Source organism: Magnolia sinica, chromosome 3, assembly GCF_029962835.1.
Source record: "Magnolia sinica isolate HGM2019 chromosome 3, MsV1, whole genome shotgun sequence".
NCBI lineage: Eukaryota > Viridiplantae > Streptophyta > Magnoliopsida > Magnoliales > Magnoliaceae > Magnolia > Magnolia sinica.
In genome coordinates, this window is record NC_080575.1 from 11,001,593 (window position 1) to 11,014,649 (window position 13,057).

A 13,057-nucleotide genomic window follows, 5' to 3' on the forward strand; every position below is an offset into this window, starting at 1 on the left:
TTCGTCATGGACCGAACGTACCTGATTTTTGGGCCATGGCAAAAGGTGGGGCCCACTTTAGCACGTGTACAGAAAAAAAAGGTGTGGCCCAGTAGAATTTTACTTGTTTGATATGAAAAATGAAAGATTGGTATTAGGGGTTATCCAATCCAGTTCAATCAAAATCAATCCCATGGAGAATATTTCCTTAGGATTGACCTTTTTCCATTGGCCCTTTGATTCACCACCGCTTCTGAACCGTCTATATATCCACATGCCAAAACAAGGCACCAGATTATTTCATCACGGTCCACCAACTACAGGCCCAAGGAATGGACCACAAGAACGAAAAGTAGCGGCAATCCAAATTCCAAAAAAATAAAAAATAAAAAATCCATTAATCAAAAGTTAGGCTTGTCTAATCAAGATGATCTTAAATGACTAACCCACAGTGGGCCCCACTATCTAGGTGATTAGTATTTAAGATATGTTAATCGCACGGCAGGAAAGCCTCACACGCATACTAGATACCATGAAAATTGCCATGAGGTGGACCGCACAAGTAAATGGATCATTAAAAGGATTGATCAAAGCTCACATTCTACTAGAGTGGTAGACAAGTCAATCTGAGTCAAGCTTGGCAAAGCTCAGCCCGGCTTGGCCAGTAACTAACCCCAACTCGAACTTAGCTTGGCTCAGTCCTTGAGTTTGTCTAGCCAGCTTAGCTTGGCTTGATCGGCAGCTCAAGTCAATTCAAGCTGAATTTGAGCCTGCTCGGCATTTTTTAAAAGACTTTGAATGCATTTTAAAATATTCATGGAATGCAAAACAGTAACAACTCTTTCCAGGTATTTTATTAAACACTGGGTGAGCATAATCAAAATCAAAATATGGGGTAGATTTATAATGTTTTTTTTTTTTTTGTAGTTTGTTTTATATTCATTCCTTCCTCGCTGCCAACTAATCCCACAGAGAATGTACACACCCTGTAACAATAGTTCGTTGAGTCATTTCATCAAACACCCAGCAAGCAGCATCAATATCAAAATAACAAAGTCACCACATTAATTTGATCTGAGGCAAGGTTCGATCCTAGTCGAATCAAGCTTGAACTCGGCTCAAAATTTTTTCAAGCTCCAAAAATCAGCTGAACTTGGTCCGAATCCAATTTCAAACAGAGGCGAGTCAAGCTTTTTTGAGTCAAGTTGAGCGAGTTGACTGAGCCAACTCAACTCATGTACAGCTCCACAATCTACGGGTAGGCAATTAGTCAGTGAATAACTCAACTCAGAGAACAAATTTAGTCAGGCTGGAGTAACACCGAGTTTCATCAAACTATGATCTGGCGTCATTTCATTGGCCTGCTAGATACTTCGGAAGCCCCACCAACTTTCAAAAGATTGTCAGGGCTGATGGACCAATAAAATGACGCCACATCATAACCTGATGGAACTCATGTTATCTAGCATGATTAAATCCGCTCCCTTCAACCAGACCAGCTGGTTTTTGTGGAGAGGCATGAAAATACTACCAGGCCAATCTAGCACGTGCCAAAGAAGGGCATCGAACTCCCTCCCGAACAGATATTTGCCACAGGTTTTAATTGGGCATTTTAAGCGTGGTAAGCTCCAGGTTACCGGCGCTTATTTGTTACATGTGCCGAATCAGCACGTGTACTAGATTTGAGCTATTCATCATACAAGTCACACTGTAAAGATGACCTGGCCAAAAATCAGATACGTTGAAATCTGCGCCATTCATCAGACAAGGCATATTATCAAGTGGTGTGACTTCTTTTTATTTATCTAAAGTGTGGCCCACCTAATGAGTAGACTGGTCTGATTTTGGGAGACTCTACTGCTAAGAGTGCTCCGAAGGGCACTGTACCTGACTTTAGGGCTGTACACGAACCGAGTTAGCTCGGTTAGCTCACTCGACTCGACTCGAAAAAGCTCGATTCAGATCAGTTTGAAACTGAGTTCGAGCTGATTTTTTGAGCTCAAAAAAATTTCAAACCAGGTTCGAGCTTGCCTGAGCTCGACTCGACTCGGATCGAACCAGTTCGGTGACTCAGTTGCTTTGATATTGATGTTGCTCACCAAGTGTTTGATGAAATGACTCAACATAGTATGGCAGGTGACAAGGAAGGTATGTATATGAAACAAATACCCTCTTCTTCTTTTTTTCTTGATTTTTATATTGCTTAGAAGGTTTTTGATGAGATACCTGGTTTACTGTTTTACACACCGTGAGATTTTGAAGGTGCAGTCTATGTGTTTGTTAAAATGCTGCACAGGCAAACTTGGCTCGAACTGGCCCAAGCTGCTGACCGAACCAAGCCCAGGCAAACTTGGGGTCAGCAAGTGGCCAAGCCGAGCTGTGCCCAGCTCCACTCGGTGCGACCCATGTACACCTCTACCTGACTTTGCAAGACATCCAAAATTTCCCCAGTAAAACCCATTCTGCAGGAGTTGCGTCCAAACAGACCCTAAACAGTTCTTTGTGAGGCATACATGAGAATCCACACCATGCAATGCTCTAGCTGAGGGACCCAAAAACATGCAATTCTCCACTGATATTTCCAATTCAGTGATGCTCAGTCAAATTCACACTGTTCACTGGTGCGGTGTGACAATATGGGACATCCAACTGATACACCCAAGGGTCCACCAGCAACATAGAGCATTGGGTGTGAATGGTTGGCGACTTCATTTTTACATGTGGCCCACATGATGAGTTGACTGGCCTAATTCATGGGGCATCAACGCCATGGTCCCACTTGATGCATGCCTCTTAGTAATTCCCGTTATTGAAATTGTGCTTCTATGCTTGGGAAGAATGGTCAGGAAACTATTTTTAAAATATTCAAAAAAAAATGTAAGATGGTGTTTGTTTTTTCAATTGCATATGTACACACCAGTAGTCAATAATTAACTTTTAAGGACTTTTTAAGGGTGTTTATTTAAGAGGGAAATACCCGATAATTACGCCGGGAAAAAGGGCCATAAATCATGTAAATCCAATAGGGCACTTCAGCATTATCAAAATTCGTGGGTCCCACAGTGATGTATATATGTGATCTACAACGTCCATCCATTTTACCATCTCATTATAGGGCATGTGCCCAAAAATGAGGTAGATTGGAAGTTCAAGTGGACCGCACCACAGGAAATAAGGGGGTTTATGACATCCACCATTCAAAATTGAAACCTTCATAGGGCCCACAGGAATGTATATCTATTATCCAACCCGTTCGTAAGATCACACTAACATGAAGGGTATACACATATTAGCTTGATCCAAAACTTTTGTCAGCCCCAAGAAGTTTTCAATGTTAGGTGTTTAATTCCCACCATTTCCTATGGTGTGGTCCACTTGAGCTTCAGATCTGCCTCATTTTTGGCCTCATTATCTAAAATGAGCTGGCAAAACAGATGGACGGGGTGGATAAAATACAAACATCATGGTGGCCCCGACCATTTTCATATGTGAAAATCGTACAAATTCAATGCTCTAGAATGGGAAGCTTTCAAACAAGCTCACAGGTATCAACCTCCAGACTGATGCCGTAATTAGATGGGTAAATAATCATTACCTATCCACTGGTAAATTACATGTGCAAATGAAAACACAAACACCCCCTAAAAGAAAATATGATTGGAAAGGAATCCATTTCCTCAGAATTTGCAAGCCAGCTCTTGGCTAGAAAAAAAAAAAGCACAATATCCGGAATCCATTTCTAATGGAAACCGTTCCTTGGCTTTTGAGGGTCCCAAACAGAAACTTAACCCTACTTATAGATTACATGTCCAGATATGGATAGACTTTTCCATGGAGCCAAACGACCCCTATGCTGACCTCACCTTGTAAGAAAAGAACATGCATAGTAACAATACCAAATTCATTTTAAAAAAACAGAAACAAAAACAAAGGGCTTCATTCTAATTTTAAAAAAGAAAGAGAACAATCAAACCTCTTCGCCCATTCTTAGCCCCAAAAACCATATTATTAGATTCAGCTTTAAGACATTGGCACAATGGACTCCAAATATATTGGCTATTTTTCCAAATACCGTCTTCGAGAACCCCTCAATGAAATTGAATCTCTCAATGGAAAATCCTAACGCCTTCAAACATACCTCAGAAATGAGAATCTGATGATCTGGCATTCTTCTTATCTGGGCGGTGGTGGAGGAACATGAGACTTTGCCATCCCCACCCATGCAACAATGCCGACTGCAAGGATCACCCATCCTAGTATGTCGTACTTGAGATCGCTGTTATTCTTTTTCTTGGAACCCTGAAATAGAAGATGGTAATTCGGATACTGTTCGAGCAAGACTCCAAAGTCCCAACCAAGGTAGGGGGAAGGCTACAACAAGGAACATGCTTCGTGTGTGACAATCATTGCCGAGATTTTGAAATCTTGTGGGAAATTAATGAAACAGTAATATCGTGAGATTTTCAAAATATTGGCAGTTTTCAATTTTGTGTGATTTTATTGTGGAATATCCAATATTGACGCAAGAATAACTTTGTATACCTAAAAATTTAAAACTGTTTATTAATTTATAATAGTTAAATTTTTTTAAATGAGATTTTCCCAATAATATCCCAAGAAAAACATTAAAATTTGATAAAGAAATTCCCGAAAGCAAGATTTGTCACTCCACATGCTTCATGGAGTTTCATGGAGCACACAGGAAGACATTTCCATCATGTACATTAGGGTATGCTACCATGACTTGGCATGAGGGGGTCATCATGTGGATGGACCATATCCCAGAAATCAAGGTGATCAGACTGGCAGGCATCAGACCAGTGGCCTACAATATAATGAACTACAGAGAAATGGTCCATTATCAACAGGAAGGACTATAGGGCTGTCAAATCACTGCATTTTGTGGGAATTTGGCCACAAGGGCTACTTGATCAACGGCCCATGTTTTTTTGTTGGTTATTGGGGCTACACTTTTATTGAAGCATACACTTCTCTCTCTCTCTCTCTCTCTCTCTCTCTCTCTCTCTCTCTCTCCAGAGGTTTGAAGGTGAAGAGAAACTGTGCAGCAATGGCAGAAGATCGGAAACATGAAGGACTACCTCTTATCAACTCCAGCGGAACACCATACCTGGAAAGGAATGGGTGTCGTGATGTCGGTGGCCAACGAAAATACAATGAGGGTGTATTGTTTGAAAAGGTGACGTGTGGCAATCAATTGGACGAGAAACAGATGTGTGGTGAGTGCATTAATGAGGGGGTGAATAATTTATTAACACGTAGAAAGGCTTGTAGAGAGGCTTGCACAGACTTAAATGCTTGATGGTTTCTTCCAGACTGAGTATAGAAGCTAACACTCAGCCTCGTGCGGAGACCCTGTCACATGTCAATTTGAATCCTTGTGAAGCATATGCACTACAAATAATTTGTATGAAAGACACTTTGCAAGGTCAGATATATTCAAAATTCAGTTTCCTGACAACAGATTGGATGAGAAAGATCCCTCCTCTGGCCAAATCATAATCCATAGCTCCCATGTTACAAACAAAGAAGGGATCCCAAGCAATGCAGGAGCTTAGGATCAGTACGACCAGGACATGTCGGAATTGGGTGCGCTCGAAGATCGAAAAAATCTTGCCCCTTTAGCTATTGTGAGTGAATAAATCGGACACAAGGGTGGCACTGGGCAGCAGCATGCAACAGAAACTCGACGAGGATCGAAATATCGCAGCTGCAGAACAGTAGGATTACAATGGCACAGGGTATGAAAAGGAAAAAGTTGGTAACAATAGAGGTGGTGCGGTTAAGAGGGGTGACTTTTGGGGACAGACCAGAAGATTGTGTACCACTTCGAGTTTGTTGAAGAAAGAGGAAGACCTATAATCCCAAAACAGGCCAAAAATTAAGTCAAAAATATGGTAAGACTGGAAGAGAGTGACAGGAGTGACAAGAACACAAAAGCATGTACTGTAATGGGGAGACAGGTAGGAGTAGTTAATCTATAAATGAAGATAATGACTTAGAATGTGAGGGGGTTGGGTTGTGCACGAAAAAGAGGGCAGTTAAAAGATGCAAAATTCAGGTGGCAGCAATTCAAGAAACCTATTTTTATTTTTATTTTTGAAAGATAACGAAATTTTTAAATTAAAAAGGGAAATGAAGATACAGAGAACAAGGACAGCAGCCGATACTGCTGAGATAGCAGACAAAGGCTACTTTCCAAGAAACAAAAGATCGGAACACTTCATGAATTCTACATGGGTAGCCCATTCTATAATTAGCGATTTAGCTCTAGATAAGACCCATCCCGAGGTATTAACTGTATCCTGAAAGCATCTACTGTTCCTGAATTATAGACCTGATAAACTCAATTTGGTGGGGTAAGCAAAAAGAATGGTCAGCAGCAGATACTATTGGAACAGGTATTCTAATGATCTGGAATTCCCCGATTTGGAATAAAGAGGACAGTTGCATAGGAAATTTGTCAGTGTCAGTGGTCCTAACAGAAAGGGGGTCCGGTTTTATGTGGTGCTTCTCATCAGTTTATGGACCATGCAAACCAAATCAGTGCAACAACTTCTGGGCAGAATTGGATTCATGTTGAAACAGGTGGGATGTGCCGTGGTGCGTGGGAGGAGATTTAAATGTAGTTAAGAGTTCTCCATGAAAAGTCAAATGGAGGTCGGATTACAAGAAGTATGAAAAACTTTTCCGAATGGATTTTCAAGAATGAGATGATAGACCTTCCGTTGGGAGGTGTAAATTTCATATGGTCGAATGGGCAAGTGTTGCCAATTGAGTTTAGGCTAGATAGATTCCTCACCTCCCTGAAATGGGAGGAGAAGTATCCGTTGATTCATTAATGTGGGCTGCCTAGATCTTTTTCGGATCATTGTCCAGTTCTTTTGGAGGTAGATGAAGAAGACTGGAGGCCGCGGCCCTTTCAGTTTGAGCTAGCGTGGTTAGAAATCAAATGTTTCTGTGAAAAGATTGTGGCCTGGTGGTCATCCTTTTCAATCCAAGGGGGTGTCGGTTACTCCCTATTCCAAAAATTAAAGTTGATGAAACAAAAGTTAGGAGAGTGGAAAAAGAGCACTTGAGTGCCCAAGAGGAAGAAAAGAAAGACCAGTCTCCTTCTAGAGATTCAAAGGCTAGACTCCAACGAAGTGGAAGAAGAGCTATCGGAGGACGAAAAAACTTGGAGGGAGGTGAATAGTGCAAAATACAACGATAGGCTACGAGGAAGAGATAAAATGGCGGCAAAGATCAAGGGCAACATGGTTGAAAGCATGAGATAAAAGCACCAAGTTCTTTCATGCGATGTCCAGCGCTAGAGCGCGAACAAATAAGATCTCATCGTTATCGGTGGATGGGGAAAGGATTACGGGGAAGCCAAAGATTTGTAAAAACATAGAGCAATTCTATAAAGACCTTCTGACTAAGAAATGGGACATAGGCCGGGTATTGATAATTAGCATTTTGAGTCAATCTTGGCAGATGCGGTGGATTCATTAGAACAAGCTTTCTCCAAAGATGAAATTAAAAAGGCAGTGACAGAGTTGGTCATGATAAGGCGCCAAGGTGATGGGGACATCACGTGCACACGCGCACTCATGCCGTCCCCCCTACGCACGTACGTATGTAGAAGGAGGAAAAAGTAGCCTGATAGTCAAGAAAAGCCCACCATGGGATCTCATGATCGTGGCCCACTCGTCGGATTAGTTTTATATTTTAGGTTTTGCTTATTGTTATTATTTAGAACATTGTGAATGCTTTAGATTTCCTTATTTGGTTTTTATTTTACTGTCGCACATGATGCGAGTTTTTGGGTATAGGGATGTTCTTTTCATTTCATTGAAGTTAATAAAAATTTTCTACTTAAGCCACATTGATCCCAATTCACCCCCATCTTTCATCATCTTTTTCCATCTTCCCCACCATCCGTATAATTTTGTTGCAGCATTTCGACCGAGCGAGCTTTTCGGCGAGCACCACGCACAAACCGTATATCGGATCGAGCCGAGCATCCCTGGCCGACCAGGGCAAGGTGGCCTTTTTCGAATAGTGGGTCCCACACACGTGCCAGCCTAGTCATCCGTGGCCTGCTGTCCACACGCAGGATCATCTTTTGGCTCAAGTTTTTATCCTCTTTTATCCTCTCATAGCCATTTTTCATGAATCCTAACCGTAGATTACATGATTCTTAATTGATTTACCCCTTTTTATCACCGTAGGGTTCCTTGAATTGGTATCGGCTTGGACCCGCATAGATTCCCCTTTTTAATTGAATGTTTGGATTTTCATGTGGGACGTGGAATTTGTGTGATTGTTTCTGAATTGGTAGGATCTAAGCCTGAAATCTTGCATATCATATTTAATTTTCCATGTCCTGCATCACGAGGCCAGATGAATTTCCTTTAGCATTTTATCACAAATTTTGGAAGTGTGTAAAAGGAGATGTGTTAGGCTTTATGCAAGAATTTTATGATAAAGGCTTAATAGCGACAGAATTGGGGGCTACGTTTATAGTGATAATTCCTAAAAAAGTAGTGGAATGTTTGAAAGATTTTCGTCCTATTAGTCTGCTAGGTGGTCCATACAAGATATTGGCAAAGGTATTGGCATCCAGATTTTGGAAAGTATTGGGAAGTGTTATTTCGGAGTCTCAAGAAGCTTTTGTTGATGGAATGCAAATTGTTGATTGTTCTTTATTAACCAATGAATGTGTCAACTCTTGTTATAGAAAAAGGGGGGAAATGTATAGTGTGCAAACTTGATAATAGATATTGAAAGGGCATATGATTATGTCAATTGGGCATTTCTAGTCTATATATTGGGCAGGTTGGGTTGTGGACTAAAACGACATCCTTGGATCCAGAAATGCGTAAGATTGACTAAATTTTCCATATTGGTGAACGGTTCACCGAAAGGGTTTTCTATCGCCTCCTGTGAGCTTCGTCAAGCCAATCTTTCACCTCCATTCCTTTTCGTTACAATAATGGAGGCTCTTGGGGAGTGTTTTTTTTTTCAATTAGATATGTAAATACCCCATAATTACTTTTTAAGGGTGTTTATTTAAGCAGGAAATACCCCATAATTACGCCTCGAATAAAGCATGAAATCCAATAGGGCACTTCGGTACTATCAAAATTCATGGGTCCCACAGTGATGTATATATGTGATATAAAACATCCATCCATTTTACCATCTCATTATAGGGCATGTGACAAAAAATGAGGCAGATTGGAAGCTTAAGTGGACCACACCACAGAAAATAAGGGGGTTAATGACGTCCACCATTCAAAATTGAAACCTTCATAGGGCCCATGAGAATGTACATCTATCATCCAACCCGTTCGTAAGATCACACTAACATGTATGAAGGGTATACACAAATATCAACTTGATCCAAAACTTTTGTGGCCCCCAAGAAGTTTTCAATGTTAGGCGTTTAATTCCCACAATTTCATATGGTGTGGTCCACTTGAGCTTCAAATCTGCCTCATTTTTGGGCTCATGCCCTAAAATGAGCATGCAAAATGGATGGACGAGGTGGACAAGATACAAACATCATGGTGGGCACCACAATTTTTATATGTGAAAATTGTATGAATTCAATGCTCTAGAATGGGAAGCTTTCAAACAAGCTCATTGTCAGTGTCAACCTCCAGATTCATGCCGTAATTAGATGGGTAAATAATCATTACCTATTTACTAGTAATTATATGTGTAAATGAAAACAAAAACACCCCATAAAAGAAAATATGATTGGAAAGGAATTCATTTCCTCAGAATTTGCAAGCCAGCCCTTGGCTAGAAAAAAAGAAAGAAAAAGAAGCACAATATTTGTAATCCGTTTTTAATGGAAACCATTTCTAAGCTTTTAAGGGTCCTAAACGAAAACTTAACCCTGCTTATAGATTACATATCCAAATATGGATAAACTTTTCCATGGAGACAAACGACCCCTTAAAAATGATTGGTAGAGGTGTTCAAGTTGGTTTGGTCAAAGGTTTTGGGGTGGACAATTTGAATTATTAGATTTTGCAGATCCAGTATGCCGACAATACTATTTATTGTGCAAGGCGGACAATTTCCTTGTGCAAAAACTTCGTTCGATTATAGTTAATTTTGAGGTGGTATCCGGCTTGAAGGTCAACAATTTCAAAAGTGAGATTTTAGGGGTATGCATTTCCTAGGAAGAAGTTCGGGACTTTGTGGTGGTGTTCAGATGTTGAGAAGCTTCCTTTCCGACAACTTACCTAGGTTTACTATTATGTATAGGGATACCGGCAAAACACATGTGGAACAAAGTTATTGAGCATTACAAAAGAAAGATGTCCAAGTGAAAGTCTAGGTACTTATCAATGGGTGAAAGAATGGTTATTGATTAAAGTGTCTATGTCAAATCTTTTGGTCTACTTTATGTCCCTCTTTAAATGCCCAAAATTTATTCTAAATTATTTGCAAAGACGAAGAAGGGATTTCTCGTTGGAGGGGTCAGGAGAGAAACATAAGTTCCATCTTTTAAAATGGGACGAAGTTTGTAAACCGATGGATCAAGGAGGTGCGAGGTTTAGGAAGCTAGAGGAGATGAATCTAGTGCTACTAGGGAAATGGGTTTGTAGGTTTGGATCAGAGAGGGAAGCTAAATGGAGGGAGGTCATATTAATTATAGGGTAGAGGAAGGGGGTGGTGGACTAAGGTATCATCTTTGTATCGATCTTCGAACTTGTGGAAATCAGTAGCGTACCTTAAAGAGAGTGTGGGAGGGTATAGGTTTTACTTTGGGGGACAATAATAGATTTAAAATTTGGGAGGATAGGTGGGTTGGAGATATGAAGCTGAAAGGATAAGTTTCCATCTTTAGCGGGGTTAGCTAGGGAAGAGGGGGCGAAGGTGAGTAATTGTTTTTCAGTAAGGGATGAGAAAGTAACTTGGGTTCCTATCTTTAAGAAGAAATCTTTTTGATGAGGAGATTGAAGAATTGGTCCAATTGCTTCAACTTTTAGGAAAGTTTTCCCTGGAATTATATGATGTGGATTCCTTAAGAGTGGTTAAAAGCTAAGTCCGGTTCTTTCTTAGTTAGTTCTATTTATCAATTTATGATTGGATATGGTGGAAATGACGGGGTATCTTCAACAACCTCTCTTTGGTACTATGGCACTCCTTCGAAGGTGGCAGCTTTTGGTTGGATAGTAGGGAGGAATAAAGTACTTACAATCGACAATCTATGCAAGAAGAGGATGGTCCTTCCAAACACATGTCTAATGTGCTCAATGTTTGAGTTGTTGGTATCGCTACAAGTTTTTTTGGGCGGAGATAAAGAAACAATATCGTTATCGCCAATAACTGGAAATGCGGGGAAAACAGGAGGAAGCATGGGACAGCAGTGGAATTTTTTAGTGAAACTTCAGGACATGCCTAAATACACATATTTACATGTTTATGAATATAAAAATTGCAAAAGGAATGAATTACATAACAAGTTCTCATTTAATGGAACCCAAAATAAATGTGATGCCATGAGAAATCACTCAAGTACTAATCAAAATGAATTTATATTATATAAATGCAGCTACTATACAATAATTATTATCTAAGTATGAGATTAGTGGACATTCATTAGACAGTTAAAATGAATAAATCCAACAGTCTTATTTTCATAAAGAAGCATCTCCTAGGAAATCTCCCATCAGGTCTAACAGCAATAGAGAACTTCAGAGTCTTGCTCTTAGCCCCACGCCCTTTAGCCAATCCAATTCAACAGTTCGGTTTCATTCTTTACAGGGAAGCTCAGTTCCCAAATGAAAGTCCTATCATGGAACATTAGAGGTGTGGGGTCTGAGCAGAAAAGAAGACTCCTTAAAGATATTTGTGGAAGAAGTAAAGCTGAGGTGATTTGTTTATAGGAAACAAAAGTTCATAATTTCAATGACAAACTATTGGGCACTCTCTGGAAAGAAACAGATTCGAAGTGGGTGGCGTTGCATGCTATAGGAAGTTCTGAAGGTATTCTGGTGGCGTGGAAATCTTCTTCCTGGGCTCTAATCGATAGCTGGAGTGGGGTATTCTCTGTCTCGGTAATTCTGAAAGAAGTTTCCTCGGATTTTTGTTGTTTAATCACTTCAGTTTATGGCCCAAACCAGGTAGATAGAAGAAGTGAATTCTGGGAGGAACTGAAGGAATCCAGGAAGAGATTTAGAGGACCCTGGTGTATGGGTGGAGACTTCAACATCACTCATCATGTAGTAGAAAAGCCCCAGGGAGGAAAAGCTACTGCTGGCATGCGCCGATTTTCGCTATGGATCGAAGAATAGGAACTTGTCGTTCTCCCTTTGCTTGGAGCGAGATTTACCTAGTCGAATGGGAGAGTTCATCCAATCATTTCCAGACTGGACAAATTTCTGGTGTCGCCTGACTGGTTGGAATTGTTTCCCCTTATCTCGCAATCCATCCTTCCCAAACCTACGTTTGATCACGGCCCCATCATCCTTGTAGTAAACAATCAGAATTGGGGACCAAAGCCATTCGGATTCGAAATCTCCTGGCTAAAGATACAAGGCTTTCATCATGATCGAAGATTGGTGGGAAGGATTCAGTGTGGCAGGCTATGCTGGTTTTAAGCTTTGCAGCAATCTCAAAATTTTAGAAGGCAAGATAAAGAAGTGGAAAGGGGAAGAGCTTTGATAAAGAGATTCAAAAACGAATGATATCCTGGCTGAGTTGCATTCGATCGATCAAACTGTGGAAGAGGGACAGAGCTCGTCAGAGATTCTATCCAGAAGAATTCAATTGATCCAATCCTATTCGGAAGGATGAAGGAAGATGAAATTTCATGGAGACAAAGATCTCACTATAAATGGATAAAAGAAAGAGATAAGAACACTAAATTTTTCCACTGCATGGCCAGTGTGCGCGCAAGAGTGAACAAAATCAGGAGTATAGTGGTCGATGGCTCCTGCTTAGAAGACAAGCAAAGCATCTCAGATGAGGCAATCCGTCATTTCAGCATTCTTCGGGGAGAAGGCTGGACGAGGCCTAAATTAGATCATCTTCATTTTGATCGACTTACCGAAGA

At 40.6% G+C, this 13,057-nt stretch overlaps 1 protein-coding gene across 2 annotated transcripts in view; it reads right to left on the reverse strand.

The window, feature by feature from the left end:
* Positions 1-3,759: 3,759 nt before the first annotated feature.
* Positions 3,760-13,057, reverse strand: part of LOC131239500 (mitochondrial import receptor subunit TOM20-like) — a 32,307-nt gene continuing 23,009 nt past the window's right edge. The window contains exons 6-7 of one of the 2 annotated variants that reach the window (XM_058237231.1): positions 4,118-4,278; positions 3,802-3,842 (exon numbers count right to left, since the gene is read on the reverse strand). In XM_058237231.1, coding sequence (XP_058093214.1) covers positions 4,153-4,278 — 126 coding nt within the window. In that variant the 3' untranslated portion in view covers positions 3,802-3,842; positions 4,118-4,152. Of the gene's footprint in view, positions 4,279-13,057 lie in introns of both variants that reach the window. The other variant, XM_058237230.1, reaches the window with a different exon arrangement.